This window comes from Oncorhynchus nerka, linkage group LG27, assembly GCF_034236695.1.
Source record: "Oncorhynchus nerka isolate Pitt River linkage group LG27, Oner_Uvic_2.0, whole genome shotgun sequence".
In the NCBI taxonomy this organism is placed as follows: Eukaryota; Metazoa; Chordata; class Actinopteri; order Salmoniformes; family Salmonidae; genus Oncorhynchus; species Oncorhynchus nerka.
The window spans coordinates 108,294,826-108,317,168 of NC_088422.1; the positions used below are offsets into that span (position 1 = coordinate 108,294,826).

General features: G+C 48.9%; 1 protein-coding gene across 1 annotated transcript in view; it reads right to left on the reverse strand.

The window, feature by feature from the left end:
* Positions 1 to 2,075: 2,075 nt before the first annotated feature.
* Positions 2,076 to 22,343, reverse strand: part of LOC135565181 (centrosomal protein of 89 kDa-like) — a 146,483-nt gene continuing 126,215 nt past the window's right edge. The window contains 3 exon segments of the mRNA XM_065011242.1: positions 2,076 to 3,437; positions 3,440 to 3,579; positions 19,086 to 19,255. Of these exon segments, the coding sequence (XP_064867314.1) occupies positions 3,223 to 3,437; positions 3,440 to 3,579; positions 19,086 to 19,255 (525 nt within the window). The 3' untranslated portion in view covers positions 2,076 to 3,222.

Sequence of the window (22,343 nt, forward strand, 5' to 3'; positions counted from 1 at the left end):
GGTCGTAGTTAACTACCTAGGGTACCCTACTCACTATGGGTCCTGGTCGTAGTTAACTACCTAGGGTACCCTATTCACTATGGTTCCTGGTCGTAGTTAACTACCTAGGGATCCCTATTCACTATGGGTCCTGGTCGTAGTTAACTACCTAGGGTACCCTATTCACTATGGGTCCTGGTCGTAGTTAACTACCTAGGGTACCCTATTCACCATGGGTCCTGGTCGTAGTTAACTACCTAGGGTACCCTATTCACTATGAGTCCTGGTCGTAGTTAACTACCTAGGGATCCCTATTCACTATGGTTCCTGGTCGAAGTTAACTACCTATTCACTATGGGTCCTGGTCGTAGTTAACTACCTAGGGTACCCTATTTACTATGGGTCCTGGTCGCAGTTAACTACCTAGGGTACCCTATTCACTATGGGTCCTGGTCATAGTTAACTACCTAAGGTACCCTATTCACTATGGGTCCTGGTCGTAGTTAACTACCTAGGGATCCCTATTCACTGTGTCCTGGTCGTAGTTAACTACCTAGGGTACCCTATTCACTATGAGTCCTGGTCGTAGTTAACTACCTAGGGTACCCTATTCACTATGGGTCCTGGTCGTAGTTAACTACCTAGGGTACCCTATTCACTATGGTTCCTGGTCGTAGTTAACTACCTAGGGATCCCTATTCACTATGGGTCCTGGTCGTAGTTAACTACCTAGGGTACCCTATTCACTATGGGTCCTGGTTGTAGTTAACTACCTAGGGATCCCTATTCACTATGGGTCCTGGTCGTAGTTAACTACCTATTCACTATGGGTCCTGGTCGAAGTTAACTACCTATTCACTATGGGTCCTGGTCGTAGTTAACTACCTAGGGTACCCTATTTACTATGGGTCCTGGTCGCAGTTAACTACCTAGGGTACCCTATTCACTATGGGTCCTGGTCATAGTTAACTACCTAAGGTACCCTATTCACTATGGGTCCTGGTCGTAGTTAACTACCTAGGGATCCCTATTCACTGTGTCCTGGTCGTAGTTAACTACCTAGGGTACCCTATTCACTATGAGTCCTGGTCGTAGTTAACTACCTAGGGTACCCTATTCACTATGGGTCCTGGTCGTAGTTAACTACCTAGGGTACCCTATTCACTATGGTTCCTGGTCGTAGTTAACTACCTAGGGATCCCTATTCACTATGGGTCCTGGTCGTAGTTAACTACCTAGGGTACCCTATTCACTATGTGTCCTGGTCGTAGTTAACTACCTAGGGATCCCTATTCACTATGAGTCCTGGTCATAGTTAACTACCTAGGGATCCCTATTCACTATGGGTCCTGGTCGTAGTTAACTATCTATTCACTAAGAGTCCTGGTCGTAGTTAACTACCTAGGGTACTCTATTCACTATGGGTCCTGGTCGTAGTTAACTACCTAGGGATCCCTATTCACTATGGGTCCTTTTCGGTTCGTAGTTAACTACCTAGGGTACTCTATTCACTATGGGTCCTGGTCGTAGTTAACTACCTAGGGTACCCTATTCACTATGGGTCCAGGTTGTAGTTAACTACCTAGGGATCCCTATTCACTATGGCTCCTGGTCGTAGTTAACTACCTAGGGATCCCTATTCACTATGGGTCCTGGTCGTAGTTAACTACCTAGGGATCCCTATTCACTATGGGTCCTGGTTGTAGTTAACTACCTATTCACTATGGGTCCTGGTCGTAGTTAACTACCTAGGGATCCCTATTCACTATGGGTCCTGGTTGTAGTTAACTACCTATTCACTATGGGTCCTGGTCGTAGTTAACTACCTAGGGATCCCTATTCACTATGGGTCCTGGTTGTAGTTAACTACCTATTCACTATGGGTCCTGGTCGTAGTTAACTACCTATTCACTATGGGTCCTGGTCGTAGTTAACTACCTAAGGTACCCTATTCACTATGGGTCCTGGTCGTAGTTAACTACCTAGGGTACCCTATTCACTATGGGTCCTGGTCGTAGTTAACTACCTAGGGACTAGGGGGTCATTTGGGACAGCCCTGGTAATTGTGGTTAAATGGATGAACAAGAGGACAGTGGTGAACAGAAGAAAACACATTTATTCGTAAAGAACAAGATTGTGACATACAATCATTACTGTAACACAAATGAAGTTGATTGTTATTTCAATAGAATGTTTTTAAAGCTAAATTGGCTAATAGATGCACAGTAAAACAGTCTGATTGAGATACATAGTCAGTCATACGTATCAAATCTAATCAATAACACAAAGATCAATACAACATTCAAAATAGAGCTTTTGTAAATAAACTACTTAGTTTTTAACTGTGTAAATCAAGTTAATTAATGCCTTGGTAAATGTTTGAACAGTCTGACCAAAACAGACCTGGTCTTCTAGCCTGGTGTCAGGGTGGTTCTAGTCTGACCAATACAGACCTGGTATCAGGGTGGTTCTAGTCTGACCAATACAGACCTGGTCTTCTAGCCTGGTGTCAGGGTGGTTCTAGTCTGACCAATACAGACCTGGTCTTCTAGCCTGGTGTCAGGGTGGTTCTAGTCTGACCAATACAGACCTGGTCTTCTAGCCTGGTGTCAGGGTGGTTCTAGTCTGACCAATACAGACCTGGTCTTCTAGCCTGGTGTCAGGGTGGTTCTACTCTCCTGCCAACTCTTTATGGAATTGTCATGTCATGTTTGGCTTGACAATGAACAATGGAGTTTGCAAGAGCAGAAACAGATCTGGGACCAGGCCACTAAAACAGGCTACTAAAACAGATCTGGGACCAGGCTACTAAAACAGATCTGGGACCAGGCTACTAAAACAGATCTGGGACCAGGCTACTAAATCAGGCTACTAAAACAGATCTGGGACCAGGCTACTAAAACAGATCTGGGACCAGGCTACGAAAACAGATCTGGGACCAGGCTACTAAAACAGATCAGGGACCAGGCTACTAAAACAGATCTGGGACCAGGCTACTAAAACAGATCTGGGACCAGGCTACTAAAACAGATCTGGGACCAGGCTACTAAAACAGATCTGGGACCAGGCTACTAAAACAGATCTGGGACCAGGCTACTAAAACATATCTGGGACCAGGCTACTAAAACAGATCTGGAACCAGGCTACTAAAACAGATCTGGGACCAGGCTACTAAAACAGGCTATTAAAACAGATATGGGATCAGGCTACTTGTCTTCTGTAAGACCAATACAAAAAAGGACACTAAGAATAGAAGTCCATGCCGTTCTTCTCGCTCTCATCTGAGGAGGGGTTCTGGTGCTGGTCCGAGTCAGACTCGAACATAGGGCTGTGGTGGAGGCCGGGCCGGCCGCCGCTCTGGGGAGAGGAGATGCAGGGATGAGGGCCAGAGCTGTCAGGGTGCGGACGGAGGTAGAACACCTCATCCTGGGGGTGGGAGAGCCAGCTGGGGAGGGTCCATCGCTCAGACCCCTGCCATGGTGCACTCTGGCTGGGCTGAGGGAGGGGAGAGATGGGCTGGAGTCCTGGAGGGTCTCCCTAATTCTTTGGTTCTCTCTGGTCGCTGCCTCCCACACCACCTCCAACTCACCTTCCACCTCTCTGGAGGAGAGAGAGAGAATTAATTGAATTGAGAGCGAGAGCGAGAGAAGAGAGAGGAAGAGGAAGAGAGAGAGTGTGAGAATGAACATTTTATCTATCGTGTTATTGACAGTTGAGAGACAGATACGAACAGTCACACCAATGTGATCACACAAAATAATGTTCCCATTGGTGAAAAATCATTATCACAGAAAACAGACAAAACCTGCATATTCAAACCTTCGATTCAGGCACTAAGACGATTCAGGCACTAAGACGATTCAGGCACTAAGACGATTCAGGCACTAAGACGATTCAGGCACTAAGACGATTCAGGCACTAAGACGATTCAGACACTAAGATGATTCAGACACTAAGACGATTCAGACACTAAGACGATTCAGGCACTAACACGATTCAGGCACTAACACGATTCAGGCACCAAGACGATTCAGGCACTAAGACGATTCAGACACTAAGACGATTCAGGCACTAACACGATTCAGGCACTAACACGATTCAGGCACCAACACGATTCAGGCACAAAGACGATTCAAATGGCAAAATCATCACAGAATTCAGTGGCACTAACTGATTCAGGTCAACACGATTCAGGCACTAAGACGATTCAGGCACTAATATTCAGGCACTAAGTAATTCAGGCACTAAGACGATTCAGGCACTAAGACAATTCAGGCACTAAGACGATTCAGGCACTCAAGAGATTCAGGCACAGGGATTCAGACACTAAGGGATTGAGACACAAAGGGCAAAATATCACAGAATCTCAGTGGCAAGAAGGGAAGAGTGAGTCAACACACCTAAAGTACAGGGATATATTAGTGGACCCAGTAACCAGGCCTTACGTCTCAGCACCAAGAGGGAGAGAGAGAGGAGAGATAGGGAGAGAAAAAGAGAGAGGAGAGAGAGGGAGAGAAGAAGGGAGAGGAGAGAGAGGAGGGAAGAGGGAGAGGAGAGATGGGGAGAGAAAAAGAGAGAGATAGGGAGAGAAAGGGAGAGAGAAGAGAGGAGAGATAGGGAGAAAAAGAGAGAGGAGAGAGAGGGAGAGAAGAGAGGGAGAGAAAAGGAGAGGAGAGAGAGGGAGAGGAGAGATAGGGAGAGAAAAAGAGAGAGGAGCACTACATAGGGAATAGGGTGCATTTCCCCTTGGTCAATAGTAGTGCACTACATAGGGAATAGGGCGCATTTCCTCTTGGTCAATAGTAGTGCACTACATAGGGAATAGGGTGTATTTCCCCTTGGTCAATAGTAGTGCACTACATAGGGAATAGGGCAGATTTCCCCTTGGTCAATAGTAGTGCACTACATAGGGAATAGGCGCATTTCCCCTTGGTCAATAGTAGTGCATTTCCCCTTGGTCAATAGTAGTGCACTACATAGGGAATAGGCGCATTTCCCCTTGGTCAATAGTAGTGCACTACATAGGGAATAGGTGCATTTCCCCTTGGTCAATAGTAGTGCACTACATAGGGAATAGGGCGCATTTCCCCTTGGTCAATAGTAGTGCATTTTCCCTTGGTCAATAGTAGTGCACTACATAGGAATAGGCACATTTCCCCTTGGTCAATAGTAGTGCACTACATAGGGAATAGGGCGCATTTCCACTTGGTCAATAGTAGTGCACTACATAGGAATAGGTGCATTTCCCCTTCATCTGACAAAAACCAATGAAGGACCTGTCACAAATAGTGTGTTCTTGTTGCACAACCAGGAGCCTCTCCATTTCACCAGCTGATCCAGGATGTGTGTCTCCTTCCCTCCCTGATCCCTTCCCTCCTTCTTTCCCTTTCCTCCTCTCCTTTCCCTCCCTCCATCCTCTCTCCCCCTCCTTCCCTTCCTTCCTTCCTTCCTTCCTTCCTTCCTTCCTTCCTTCCTTCCTTCCTTCCTCTTCCTTCCTTCCTTCCTTCCTTCCTTCCTTCCTTCCATCTTCACTCCTTTCCCCCCTCCTTTCCTCCGCTTTTTGAGAGTGGACTCCTTCTCCTCCTGAAAAACCCCTCTCCCTCATCCTGGGTGAAACTCCAGGCTTTTTGGAGAGTGGACTGAGCTGCTGAAAGGGAGGCTGAAAAACCCCTATCCCCTTGCTGCTGTTGGTGTAACCCATGGGAATTGGTACCCTTTCGCTGGAGGAGGAATAGGAAGGCCTATTGATCCAGTCTGGCTGTGAGGGAGGAATAGGAAGGCCTATTGATCCAGTCTGGCTGTGAGGGAGGAATAGGAAGGCCTATTGATCCAGTCTGGCTGAGAGGGAGGAATAGGAAGGCCTATTGATCCAGTCTGGTTGTGAGGGAGGAATAGGAAGGCCTATTGATCCAGTCTGGCTGTGAGGGAGGAATAGGAAGGCCGATTGTTAAGACAGCAGCATGACGTCCATCACATTAGCTAATTACCCGTGTTCTGTCCTGTGGTCTGGTGATGTGACCTGGTCTCTGTAGCCTCACACACACACACACACACACACACAGACTAGTGCTGTCGTCAGTAGTTAACTATCTGTGGTCCTGTGACATGACCTGGTCTCTGTAGCCTCACACACACACACACACACACACACACACACACACACACACACACACACACACACACACACACACACACAGTTACACAGACTAGTGCTGTCGTCAGTAGTTAACTACCTGTGGTCCTGTGACATGACCTGGTCTCTGTCTCTGTCACACACTTAAGAGTGACTCATCGTTCCTAATCACCCGCGGCAACACAGAACGTCACTGAGAACGAGCCTTTATCGTCATCTTCATCAGCTTAGGGGGAGAGAGGAGGGGACAGGGGAGATAGGAGGGGACAGGGGATGGGAGAGGGGGACGAGGGATGGGAGAGGGGGACAGGGGAGTGGAGAGAGGGACAGGGGAGTGGAAAGAGGGACAGGGGGATGGAAAAGGGACAGGGGAGTGGGGACAGGGAGTGGAAAGAGGGACAGGGGAGTGGAGAGGGGGGACGAGGGGATGGGAGAGGGGACAGGGGAGTGGAAAGAGGGACAGGGGAGGTGAAAGAGGGGTGGAAAGAGGGACAGGGGAGTGGAAAGAGGGAGTGGAAAGAGGGACAGGGAGTGGAAAGAGGGACAGGGGAGTGGAAAGGGGAGTGGAAAGAGGGAGTGGAAAGAGGGAGTGGAAAGAGGGACAGGGGATGGAGAGAGGGGGACAGGGGAGTGGAAAGAGGGACAGGGGAGTGGAGAGAGGGACAGGGGAGTGGAAAGAGGGACAGGGAGTGGAGAGAGGGACAGGGGAGTGGAGAGAGGGACAGGGGATGGAAAAGGGACAGGGGATGGGAGAGGGGACAGGGGATGGGAGAGGGGGACAGGGGATGGGAGAGGGGGACAGGGGAGTGGAGAGAGGGACAGGGGGATGGAAAAGGGACAGGGGATGGGAGAGGGGGACAGGGGATGGGAGAGGGGGACAGGGGATGGGAGAGGGGGACAGGGGAGTGGAAAGAGGGACAGGAGAGGTGAAAGAGGGACAGGGGAGTTGAGAGGAGACAGGGAGTTGAGAGGGGACAGGGGAGTGGAGAGGGGACAGGGGAGTGGAGAGGGGACAGGGGAGTGGAGAGGGGACAGGGGATGGGAGAGGGGGACTGGGGAGTGGAGGGGGGACAGGGGAGTGGAGAGGGGACAGGGGATGGGAGAGGGAGTGGAAAGAGGGACACGGGAGTGGGGAGGGGACAGGGGATGCTACTGGGGAATGAATCCACCCTGACCAATCACTGTCTACCTAGGAAGAGCTTAATGTGATGTACTACTGGGGCTGAACGGACCAATCACTGTCTACCTAGGAAGAGCTTAATGTGATGTACTACTGGGGCTGAACGGACCAATCACTGTCTTTGATATTCATCATCTGCATGTTAGAAGGAACCCTTTCCAGTTGCCATGGGAATCAGTGAGCTGCTGTGTGCTTCCTGGTGAACGGTACATTTACATTACATTTAAGTCATTTAGCAGAACTAGGCAGTGTTCAGGGATGTCTGTTCAGTGTGTGTGGTGTGTGTGTGTGTGTGTGTGTGTGTGTGTGTGTGTGTGTGTGTGTGTGTGTGTGTGTGTGTTTCCTGGTAAACAGTCCAGAACTAGGCAGTGTTCAGGGATGTCTGTTCAGTGTGTGTGGTGTGTGTGTGTGTGTGTGTGTGTGTGTTTCCTGGTAAACATTCCAGAACTAGGCAGAGTTCAGATAGATCCACACAGAACAGGGGAATGTCTGTGTTGGGTACAGCACCACTGTCTGGTTGGGGTTGGTACAGCACCACTGTCTGGTTGGGGTTGGTACAGCACCACTGTCTGGTTGGGGTTGGTACAGCACCACTGTCTGGTTGGGGTTGGTACAGCACCACTGTCTGGTTGGGGTTGGTACAGCACCACTGGCTGGTTGGGGTTGGTACAGCACCACTGTCTGGTTGGGGTTGGTACAGCACCACTGTCTGGTTGGGGTTGGTACAGCACCACTGTCTGGTTGGGGTTGGTACAGCACCACTGTCTGGTTGGGGTTGGTACAGCACCACTGGCTGGTTGGGGTTGGTACAGCACCACTGGCTGGTTGGGGTTGGTACAGCACCACTGGCTGGTTGGGGTTGGTACAGCACCACTGTCTGGTTGGGGTTGGTACAGCACCACTGTCTGGTTGGGGTTGGTACAGCACCACTGTCTGGTTGGGGTTGATACAGCACCACTGTCTGGTTGGGGTTGGTACAGCACCACTGTCTGGTTGGGGTTGGTATAGCACCACTGTCTGGTTGGGGTTGGTACAGCACCACTGTCTGGTTGGGGTTGGTACAGCACCACTGTCTGGTTGGGGTTGATACAGCACCACTGTCTGGTTGGGGTTGGTACAGCACCACTGGCTGGTTGGGGTTGGTATAGAACAGGGGAATGTCTTTGTGTTGGGTACAACACCACTGTCTGGTTGGGGTTGGTATAGAACAGGGGAATGTCTTTGTGTTGGGTACAGCACCACTGGCTGGTTGGGGTTGGTACAGCACCACTGTCTGGTTGGGGTTGGTACAGCACCACTGTCTGGTTGGAGTTGGTACAGCACCACTGTCTGGTTGGGGTTGGTACAGCACCACTGTCTGGTTGGGGTTGGTACAGCACCACTGTCTGGTTGGGGTTGGTACAGCACCACTGTCTGGTTGGGGTTGGTACAGCACCACTGTCTGGTTGGGGTTGGTATAGAACAGGGGAATGTCTTTGTGTTGGGTACAGCACCACTGTCTGGTTGGGGTTGGTACAGCACCACTGTCTGGTTGGGGTTGGTACAGCACCACTGTCTGGTTGGGGTTGGTACAGCACCACTGTCTGGTTGGGGTTGGTACAGCACCACTGTCTGGTTGGGGTTGGTACAGCACCACTGTCTGGTTGGGGTTGGTACAGCACCACTGTCTGGTTGGGGTTGGTACAGAACCACTGGCTGGTTGGGGTTGGTAGAGCACCACTGGCTGGTTGGGGTTGATACAGCACCACTGTTTGGTTGGGGTTGTACAGCACACCACTGGCTGGTTGGGGATGATACAGCACCACTGGCTGGTTGGGGTTGGTACAGCACCACTGGCTGGTTGGGGTTGGTACAGCACCACTGTTTGGTTGGGGTTGTACAGCACCACTGGCTGGTTGGGGTTGGTACAGCACCACTGGCTGGTTGGGGTTGGTACAGCACCACTGGCTGGTTGGGGTTGGTACAGCACCACTGTCTGGTTGGGGTTGGTACAGCACCACTGTCTGGTTGGGGTTGGTACAGCACCACTGTCTGGTTGGGGTTGGTACAGCACCACTGTCTGGTTGGGGTTGGTACAGCACCACTGTCTGGTTGGGGTTGGTACAGCACCACTGTCTGGTTGGGGTTGGTACAGCACCACTGTCTGGTTGGGGTTGGTACAGCACCACTGTCTGGTTGGGGTTGGTACAGAACCACTGTCTGGTTGGGGTTGGTACAGAACCACTGGCTGGTTGGGGTTGGTACAGAACCACTGGCTGGTTGGGGTTGGTACAGCACCACTGTTTGGTTGGGGTTGTACAGCACCACTGGCTGGTTGGGGTTGGTACAGCACCACTGGCTGGTTGGGGTTGGTACAGCACCACTGGCTGGTTGGGGTTGGTACAGCACCACTGTCTGGTTGGGGTTGGTACAGCACCACTGTCTGGTTGGGGTTGGTACAGCACCACTGTCTGGTTGGGGTTGGTACAGCACCACTGTCTGGTTGGGGTTGGTACAGCACCACTGTCTGGTTGGGGTTGGTACAGCACCACTGTCTGGTTGGGGTTGGTACAGCACCACTGTCTGGTTGGGGTTGGTACAGCACCACTGTCTGGTTGGGGTTGGTACAGAACCACTGTCTGGTTGGGGTTGGTACAGAACCACTGGCTGGTTGGGGTTGGTACAGAACCACTGTTTGGTTGGGGTTGGTACAGCACCACTGGCTGGTTGGGGTTGATACAGCACCACTGTTTGGTTGGGGTTGTACAGCACCACTGGCTGGTTGGGGTTGATACAGCACCACTGGCTGGTTGGGGTTGGTACAGCACCACTGGCTGGTTGGGGTTGGTACAGCACCACTGTTTGGTTGGGGTTGTACAGCACCACTGGCTGGTTGGGGTTGATACAGCACCACTGGCTGGTTGGGGTTGGTACAGCACCACTGGCTGGTTGGGGTTGGTACAGCACCACTGGCTGGTTGGGGTTGGTACAGCACCACTGGCTGGTTGGGGTTGGTACAGCACCACTGGCTGGTTGGGGTTGGTACAGCACCACTGGCTGGTTGGGGTTGGTACAGCACCACTGTCTGGTTGGGGTTGGTACAGCACCACTGTCTGGTTGGGGTTGGTATAGCACCACTGTCTGGTTGGGGTTGGTACAGCACCACTGGCTGGTTGGGGTTGGTACAGCACCACTGTCTGGTTGGGGTTGGTACAGCACCACTGTCTGGTTGGGGTTGGTATAGAACAGGGGAATGATTGCAGAGATGAACTATCAGGTTAGAGACAGGAACTCTGACATGACGGTAGACCATCAGAGATGAACTATCAGGTTAGAGACAGGAACACTCTGACATGATGGTAGACCATCAGAGATGAACTATCAGGTTAGAGACAGGAACACTCTGACATGATGGTAGACCATCAGAGATGAACTATCAGGTTAGAGACAGGAACACTGACATGACGGTAGACCATCAGAGATGAACTATCAGGTTAGAGACAGGAACACTCTGACATGACGGTAGACCATCAGAGATGAACTATCAGGTTAGAGACAGGAACACTGACATGACGGTAGACCATCAGAGATGAACTATCAGGTTAGAGACAGGAACACTGACATGACGGTAGACCATCAGAGATGAACTATCAGGTTAGAGACAGGAACACTCTGACATGACGGTAGACCATCAGAGATGAACTATCAGGTTAGAGACAGGAACACTCTGACATGATGGTAGACCATCAGAGATGAACTATCAGGTTAGAGACAGGAACACTGACATGACGGTAGACCATCAGAGATTAACTATCAGGTTAGAGACAGGAACACTGACATGACGGTAGACCATCAGAGATGAACTATCAGGTTAGAGACAGGAACACTGACATGACGGTAGACCATCAGAGATGAACTATCAGGTTAGAGACAGGAACACTGACATGACGGTAGACCATCAGAGATGAACTATCAGGTTAGAGACAGGAACACTCTGACATGACGGTAGACCATCAGAGATGAACTATCAGGTTAGAGACAGGAACACTCTGACATGACGGTAGACCATCAGAGATGAACTATCAGGTTAGAGACAGGAACACTCTGACATGACGGTAGACCATCAGAGATGAACTATCAGGTTAGAGACAGGAACACTGACATGACGGTAGACCATCAGAGATGAACTATCAGGTTAGAGACAGGAACACTGACATGACGGTAGACCATCAGAGATGAACTATCAGGTTAGAGACAGGAACACTGACATGATGGTAGACCATCAGAGATGAACTATCAGGTTAGAGACAGGAACTCTGACATGACGGTAGACCATCAGAGATGAACTATCAGGTTAGAGACAGGAACACTGACATGACGGTAGACCATCAGAGATGAACTATCAGGTTAGAGACAGGAACACTCTGACATGACGGTAGACCATCAGAGATGAACTATCAGGTTAGAGACAGGAACACTCTGACATGACGGTAGACCATCAGAGATGAACTATCAGGTTAGAGACAGGAACACTCTGACATGACGGTAGACCATCAGAGATGAACTATCAGGTTAGAGACAGGAACACTGACATGACGGTAGACCATCAGAGATGAACTATCAGGTTAGAGACAGGAACACTGACATGACGGTAGACCATCAGAGATGAACTATCAGGTTAGAGACAGGAACACTGACATGATGGTAGACCATCAGAGATGAACTATCAGGTTAGAGACAGGAACTCTGACATGACGGTAGACCATCAGAGATGAACTATCAGGTTAGAGACAGGAACACTGACATGACGGTAGACCATCAGAGATGAACTATCAGGTTAGAGACAGGAACACTGACATGATGGTAGACCATCAGAGATGAACTATCAGGTTAGAGACAGGAACACTGACATGACGGTAGACCATCAGAGATGAACTATCAGGTTAGAGACAGGAACACTGACATGATGGTAGACCATCAGAGATGAACTATCAGGTTAGAGACAGGAACACTGACATGACGGTAGACCATCAGAGATGAACTATCAGGTTAGAGACAGGAACACTGACATGATGGTAGACCATCAGAGATGAACTATCAGGTTAGAGACAGGAACCCACTGACATGACGGTAGACCATCAGAGATGAACTATCAGGTTAGAGACAGGAACACTGACATGACGGTAGACCATCAGAGATGAACTATCAGGTTAAGGACAGGAACACATGACAACACTACTGAGATGTTATCATGGAGAGAGAGAGACAGACAGACAGTCAGACAGACAGAAATGTGGGAAATGGTTGGTGGGGCTCAAAACAATAATCATGTCAAATAAGTCGTTGTTTTGTGATATCATTAAGAACGGTGTAACCAAATAATGATAATTCTACAAATGTATACGTCCTAGTTATCAGATCTAAATGTTGTGGAACTTATATGATTAAATATGAAACTATGAAACACGTCACGATACAGACTACATCCACATTAACGGTAGTCACGATACAGACTACATCTACATTAATGGTAGTCACGACACGACACAGACTACATCCACATTAATGGTAGTCACGACACAGACTACATCCACATTAATGGTAGTCACGATACAGACTACATCCACATTAACGGTAGTCACGATACAGACTACATCCACATTAACGGTAGTCACGATACAGACTACATCCACATTAACGGTAGTCACGACACAGACTACATCCACATTAACGGTAGTCACGATACAGACTACATCCACATTAATGGTAGTCACGACAGACTACATCCACATTAATGGTAGTCACGACACAGACTACATCCACATTAATGGTAGTCACGATACAGACTACATCCACATTAATGGTAGTCACGATACAGACTACATCCACATTAATGGTAGTCACGACACAGACTACATCCACATTAATGGTAGTCACGACACAGACTACATCCACATTAATGGTAGTCACGACACAGACTACATCCACATTAACGGTAGTCACGACACGTCACAGACTACATCCACATTAATGGTAGTCACGATACAGACTACATCCACATTAATGGTAGTCACGATACAGACTACATCCACATTAATGGTAGTCACGACACGACACAGACTACATCCACATTAATGGTAGTCACGACACGATACAGACTACATCCACATTAATGGTAGTCACGACACGATACAGACTACATCCACATTAATGGTAGTCACGACACAGACTACATCCACATTAATGGTAGTCACGATACAGACTACATCCACATTAATGGTAGTCACGACACAGACTACATCCACATTAATGGTAGTCACGTCACGACACAGACTACATCCACATTAATGGTAGTCACGATACAGACTACATCCACATTAATGGTAGTCACGATACAGACTACATCCACATTAATGGTAGTCACGACACAGACTACATCCACATTAATGGTAGTCATGACAGACTACATCCACATTAATGGTAGTCACGACACAGACTACATCCACATTAATGGTAGTCACGACACAGACTACATCCACATTAATGGTAGTCACGACACAGACTACATCCACATTAATGGTAGTCACGACACAGACTACATCCACATTAATGGTAGTCACGACACAGACTACATCCACATTAATGGTAGTCATGACAGACTACATCCACATTAATGGTAGTCACGACACAGACTACATCCACATTAATGGTAGTCACGACACAGACTACATCCACATTAATGGTAGTCACGACACAGACTACATCCACATTAATGGTAGTCACGTCACGACACAGACTACATCCACATTAATGGTAGTCACGTCACGACACAGACTACATCCACATTAATGGTAGTCACGTCACGACACAGACTACATCTACATTAATGGTAGTCACGACACAGACTACATCCACATTAATGGTAGTCACGACACAGACTACATCTACATTAATGGTAGTCACGACACAGACTACATCCACATTAATGGTAGTCACGACACGATACAGACTACATCCACATTAATGGTAGTCACGACACGACACAGACTACATCCACATTAATGGTAGTCACGACACAGACTACATCCACATTAATGGTAGTCACGACACAGACTACATCCGCATTAATGGTAGTCACGACACAGACTACATCCACATTAATGGTAGTCACGACACAGACTACATCCACATTAATGGTAGTCACGACACAGACTACATCCGCATTAATGGTAGTCACGACACAGACTACATCCACATTAATGGTAGTCACGATACAGACTACATCCACATTAATGGTAGTCACGATACAGACTACATCCACATTAATGGTAGTCACGACACAGACTACATCCACATTAATGGTAGTCACGACACGACACAGACTACATCCACATTAATGGTAGTCACGTCACGATACAGACTACATCCACATTAATGGTAGTCACGACACGACACAGACGACATCCACATTAATGGTAGTCACTACACAGACTACATCCACATTAATGGTAGTCACGACACAGACTACATCCACATTAATGGTAGTCACGACACGACACAGACTACATCCACATTAATGGTAGTCACGTCACGATACAGACTACATCCACATTAATGGTAGTCACGACACGACACAGACGACATCCACATTAATGGTAGTCACTACACAGACTACATCCACATTAATGGTAGTCACGACACAGACTACATCCACATTAATGGTAGTCACGACACAGACTACATCCACATTAATGGTAGTCACGTCACGATACAGACTACATCCACATTAATGGTAGTCACGTCACGATACAGACTACATCCACATTAATGGTAGTCACGATACAGACTACATCCACATTAATGGTAGTCACGTCACGACACAGACTACATCCACATTAATGGTAGTCACGATACAGACTACATCCACATTAATGGTAGACACGACACAGACTACATCCACATTAATGGTAGTCACGACACGATACAGACTACATCCACATTAATGGTAGTCACGACACAGACTACATCCACATTAACGGTAGTCACGTCACGACACAGACTACATCCACATTAATGGTAGTCACGATACAGACTACATCCACATTAATGGTAGTCACGATACAGACTACATCCACATTAATGGTAGTCACGATACAGACTACATCCACATTAATGGTAGTCACGACACAGACTACATCCACATTAACGGTAGTCACGACACGACACAGACTACATCCACATTAATGGTAGTCACGTCACGACACAGACTACATCCACATTAATGGTAGTCACGATACAGACTACATCCACATTAATGGTAGTCACGATACAGACTACATCCACATTAATGGTAGTCACGATACAGACTACATCCACATTAATGGTAGTCACGACACAGACTACATCCACATTAACGGTAGTCACGACACGACACAGACTACATCCACATTAATGGTAGTCACGATACAGACTACATCCACATTAATGGTAGTCACGACACAGACTACATCCACATTAATGGTAGTCACGACACAGACTACATCCACATTAATGGTAGTCACGACAGACTACATCCACATTAATGGTAGTCACGACACAGACTACATCCACATTAATGGTAGTCACGACACGATACAGACTACATCCACATTAATGGTAGCCACGACACGACACAGACTACATCCACATTAATGGTAGTCACGTCACGACACAGACTACATCCACATTAATGGTAGTCACGACACAGACTACATCCACATTAATGGTAGTCACGACACGATACAGACTACATCCACATTAATGGTAGTCACGACACGATACAGACTACATCCACATTAATGGTAGTCACGACACAGACTACATCCACATTAATGGTAGTCACGACACGATACAGACTACATCCACATTAATGGTAGTCACGACACGACACAGACTACATCCACATTAATGGTAGTCACGACACAGACTACATCCACATTAATGGTAGTCACGTCACGATACAGACTACATCCACATTAATGGTAGTCACGTCACGATACAGACTACATCCACATTAATGGTAGTCACGACACGACACAGACTACATCCACATTAATGGTAGTCACGATACAGACTACATCCACATTAATGGTAGCCACGACAGACTACATCCACATTAATGGTAGTCACGACACGACACAGACTACATCCACATTAATGGTAGTCACGTCACGACACAGACTACATCCACATTAATGGTAGTCACGTCACGACACAGACTACATCCACATTAATGGTAGTCACGACAGACTACATCCACATTAATGGTAGTCACGACACGACACAGACTACATCCACATTAATGGTAGTCACGACACAGACTACATCCACATTAATGGTAGTCACGTCACGATACAGACTACATCCACATTAATGGTAGTCACGATACAGACTACATCAACATTAATGGTAGTCACGATACAGACTACATCCACATTAACGGTAGTCACGTCACGATACAGACTACATCCACATTAATGGTAGTCACGACACAGACTACATCCACATTAATGGTAGTCACGACACAGACTACATCCACATTAATGGTAGTCACGACACAGACTACATCCACATTAACGGTAGTCACGACACAGACTACATCCACATTAATGGTAGTCACGATACAGACTACATCCACATTAATGGTAGTCACGACACAGACTACATCCACATTAATGGTAGTCACGACACAGACTACATCCACATTAACGGTAGTCACGATACAGACTACATCTACATTAATGGTAGTCACGACACAGACTACATCCACATTAATGGTAGTCACGATACAGACTACATCCACTACTAGAAAAGTCATCCATCACAAATGTAATAAAGAACATCCGAAATAAACAATTATTAAAATATAAACTAGTACAGATGTCAGCAGAGAGCATTCTAGACTAAAGGTCTCTCCCTATAGATAGAAAGACAGCCAGACAGCCAGACTGATGGACAGCCAGACTGATGGACAGGCAGACAGCCAGACTGATGGACAGGCAGACAGCCAGACTGATGGACAGGCAGACAGCCAGACAGCCAGACTGATGGACAGGCAGACAGCCAGACAGCCAGACTGATGGACAGGCAGACAGCCAGACTGATGGACAGGCAGACAGCTGGACAGCCAGACTGATGGACAGGCAGACAGCTGGACAGCCAGACTGATGGACAGGCAGACAGCCAGACTGATGGACAGGCAGACAGCCATACAGCCAGACTGATGGACAGGCAGACAGCCAGACAGCCATACTGATGGACAGGTAGACAGCCAGACTGATGGACAGCCAGACTGATGGACAGGCAGACAGCCAGACAGCCAGACTGATGGACAGGCAGACAGCCAGACAGCCAGACTGATGGACAGGCAGACAGACAGACTGATGGACAGGCAGACAGCCAGACTGATGGACAGGCAGACAGCCAGACTGATGGACAGGCAGACAGCCAGACAGCCAGACTGATGGACAGGCAGACAGACAGACTGATGGACAGGCAGACAGCCAGACTGATGGACAGGCAGACAGCCAGACAGCCAGACTGATGGACAGCCAGACAGCCAGACAGATGGACAGGCAGACAGCCAGACTGATGGACAGGCGGACAGCCAGACTGATGGACAGGCGGACAGCTGGACCGACTTGATAGACGGACAAACAATCACAGACAGACAGGGCATCTCAGGGAGAAATTGATCAAATCGACATTCACAATGTGATTGAATGCTGTCAGAATCGCCCAAATCAAATCACTCAAACTTTCTTTGTTGCCAAGTCATCGTCCTCCTGCTCTGTACCGCAGGAGGCTTGTTGGATCAATTCTGTCATGCTACTGTTAAAATAACTGAATTTAGATGGTTCAATATCAAAATAGCATGAACTAAGGAGAGAGAGAGAGATACAGAGAGAGGGAGAGAAAGGGGATGGAAAGAGAAGAGAGAGAAAGGGGATGGAAAGTGGAGAGAGAGAGAGAGAGAGAGAGAGAGAGAGAAAGGGGAGGGAAAGCAGAGAGTGTGAGAGAGGGCAGGGAAAGAGGAGAGAAAGGGGATGGAAAGAGGAGAGAGAGAGAGAGAGAGAGAAAGGGGAGGGAAAGTGGAGAGAGAGAGAGAGAGAGAGAGAGAGAGAGAGAGAGAGAGAGAGAGAGAGAGAGAGAAAGGGGAGGGAAAGCAGAGAGTGTGAGAGAGGGCAGGGAAAGAGGAGAGAAAGGGGATGGAAAGAGGAGAGAGAGAAAGGGCAGGGAAAGAGGAGAGAGAGAGAGAGAGAGAAAGGGGAGGGAAAGAGAAGAGAGAGAGAGAGAGAGAGAGAGAGAGAGAGAGAGAGAGAGAGAGAGAAAGGGGAGGGAAAGAGAGGAGAGCATTAAAGAGTGAGAGAGAGAGCACTAAAGAAAGACAATTGAGGACATCAGAAAGAGAGAGAGCAACAGCGAGAGAACAGCATTAAGAGAACAACCAGCATTAAGAGAACAACAGAGAGAGAGAGAGAGCGACACAGAGAGGAAGAGTGACTGTGAGAGAGAGACAGAGAAACAGTCTGCAGTTGTTCTGTCTTGCCCAGGCAGAAGCGCTTGCTGACTCCCCCTCCTCCCCACCTTGCGCTCCCTCCGGGGGCCTGTCATTGGTTTGCGTTGCTAGTGACTCGGCTGCCTGCCTGCTCACTACTCCTGCCTGTGTGTGACTCGGCTACCGTCTCTCTGCCTGCCTGTTTCTCTGACTGTCTGCCTGTTTCCCTGGCTGAGTAGCTGCCTGGCTGGCTGGCTGCCTGGTTCCCTGGTTAGTACCTTTTCTGTTGCAGCACTCTGTCCAGGTCGTGCTGTTTGTCTCGTAGAAGCCTCTGGAGGTGCTGTATTTCTGTCTGGTAGGAGGCTGCCCTCCCTGCAAAGTCCTCCTCCTGCTCCACCAGCCTCTGGCCCAGAACCCCCAGGCTGCAGGCTGCCTGCTTCTTGTACACCTGGAGGGGGAGAAGAGGAGACAGTCAGACCGCTGCCTGCTCCTGGAGAGAGAGAGAGAGAGAGAGAGAGAGAGAGAGGGAGAGAGGGAGAGAGAGAGGGAGAGAGAGAGGGAGAGAGGAGAGAGACGCTTAGACGGCTGGAGGGGTGAGGAAGAGAGAGTCAGACCGCTGCCTGCTCCTGGAGGGCAAGAGAGAGAGAGGAGATGATTAGACTGCCGGCTCCCTGTGAGAGAGAGGAGACCCTGTCAGGGGGATGGCTCCACCACAGAACGGACATTTAGCACCACCACTACTACCAGCACCTTGAGGAGCATAGGAGAACTCAGGCTATTAAGTACTCAGCCACTGGACCACTGGAGTACCCAGATACTGGACCACTGAGCCACTGGACTACTGGAGTACCCAGATACTGGACCACTGAGCCACTGGAGTACCCAGACACTGGACCACTGAGCCACTGGACCACTGGAGTACCCAGACACTGGACCACTGAGCCACTGGACCACTGGAGTACCCAGATACTGGACCACTGGAGTACAAAGACACTGGACCACTGGAGTACAAAGACACTGGACCACTGAGCCACTGGACCACTGGAGTACCCAGACACTGGACCACTGGAGTACCCAGACACTGGACCACTGAGCCACTGGACCACTGGAGTACTCAGACACTGGACCACTGAGCCACTGGACCACTGGACCACTGGAGTACCCAGACACTGGACCACTGAGCCACTGGACCACTGGAGTACCCAGACACTGGACCACTGAGCCACTGGACCACTGGAGTACCCAGACACTGGACCACTGGAGTACCCAGACACTGGACCACTGGAGTACCCAGACACTGGACCACTGGAGTACCCAGACACTGGACCACTGAGCCACTGGACCACTGGAGTACCCAGACACTGGACCACTGGAGTACTCAGACACTGGACCTACTGCAGGGAAGGTAAGGATTTGGGGAAGGGAGAGAGAGGGGTACTTGTTTTAACTTCTAATGTGTTAGGTAGTGTGTTTGTCTCAGTATGTGTGTTAGTGTGTCTGTGTGTGAGAGCACTGTCCCCCAGCCCATCCAGGCATTCATTAACTTCATCCACTGTCCCCCAGCCCAGCCAGGCATTCATTAACTTCATCCACTGTCCCCCAGCCCAGCCAGGCATTCATTAACTTCATCCACTGTCCCCCAGCCCAGCCAGGCATTCATTAACTTCATCCACTGTCCCACAGCCCAGCCAGGCATTCATTAACTTCATCCACTGTCCCACAGCCCAGCCAGGCATTCATTAACTTCATCCACTGTCCCACAGCCCAGCCAGGCATTCATTAACTTCATCCACTGTCCCCCAGCCCAGCCAGGCATTCATTAACTTCATCCACTGTCCCCCAGCCCAGCCAGGCATTCATAAACTTCATCCATTGTCCCCCAGCCCAGCCAGGCATTCATAAACTTCATCCATTGTCCCCCAGCCCAGCCAGGCATTCATGAACTTCATCCACTGCCCCCCAGCCCAGCCAGGCATTTATAAACTTCATCCACTGTCCCACAGCCCAGCCAGGCATTCATAAACTTCATACACTCTCCCATATCCCAGCCAGGCATTCATTAACTTCATCCATTGTCCAGCAGCCCACCCCAGGCACAAATACACTTCATCCACTGTCCCCCAGCCCAGCCAGGCATTCATAAACTTCATCCACTGTCCCCCAGCCCAGCCAAGCATTTATAAACTGTGAGTAAAGCAGGGCTGAGTAAAAGAGGTCTGAGTAAAAGAGGTCTGAGTAAAACAGGGCTGAGTAAAACAGGGCTGAGTAAAAGAGGTCTGAGTAAAACAGGGCTGAGTGAAACAGGGCTGAGTGAAGCAGGGCTGAGTAAAAGAGGTCTGAGTAAAACAGGGCTGAGTGAAACAGGGCTGAATAAAGCAGGGCTGAGTGAAGCAGGGCTGAGTGAAACAGGGCTGAGTGAAGCAGGGCTGAGTGAAGCAGGGCTGAGTGAAACAGGGCTGAGTGAAACAGGGCTGAGTGAAACAGGGCTGAGTAAAACAGGGCTGAGTGAAGCAGGGCTGAGTGAAACAGGGCTGAGTAAAACAGGGCTGAGTAAAAGAGGTCTGAGTAAAAGAGGTCTGAGTAAAACAGGGCTGAGTAAAACAGGGCTGAGTAAAACAGGGCTGAGTAAAAGAGGTCTGAGTAAAAGAGGTCTGAGTGAAACAGGGCTGAGTGAAGCAGGGCTGAGTAAAAGAGGTCTGAGTAAAACAGGGCTGAGTGAAACAGGGCTGAATAAAGCAGGGCTGAGTGAAGCAGGGCTGAGTGAAGCAGGGCTGAGTGAAACAGGGCTGAGTGAAGCAGGGCTGAGTGAAGCAGGGCTGAGTGAAACAGGGCTGAGTGAAACAGGGCTGAGTGAAACAGGGCTGAGTAAAACAGGGCTGAGTGAAGCAGGGCTGAGTGAAACAGGGCTGAGTAAAACAGGGCTGAGTAAAACAGGGCTGAGTGAAGCAGGGCTGAGTAAAACAGGGCTGAGTAAAGCAGGGCTGAGTGAAGCAGGGCTGAGTGAAGCAGGGCTGAGTGAAACAGGGCTGAGTGAAGCAGGGCTGAGCGTCAGACAGCGTGGGAACAGCAGCAGCAGTGATGTGATTATGTGGTCTTAAAGAAAAAACACAGTCTGAAGTCATCAGTTTGCCTCAGGATATTAACAATCTACCTCTACATACTGCTGTCTGGTAATTAACCAGCAACACAACACAGGCCTGGTAATGAACCAGCAACACAGACCTGGTAATGAACCAGCAACACAACACAGACCTGGTAATGAACCAGCAACACAGACCTGAGAATGAACCAGCAACACAACACAGACCTGGTAATGAACCAGCAACACAACACAGACCTGGTAATGAACCAGCAACATAACACAGACCTGGTAATGAACCAGCAACACAACACAGACCTGGTAATCAACCAGCAACACAACACAGACCTGGTAATCAACCAGCAACACAACATAGACCTGGTAATGAACCAGCAACACAGACCTGTTAATGAACCAGCAACACAACACAGACCTGGTAATGAACCAGCAACACAGA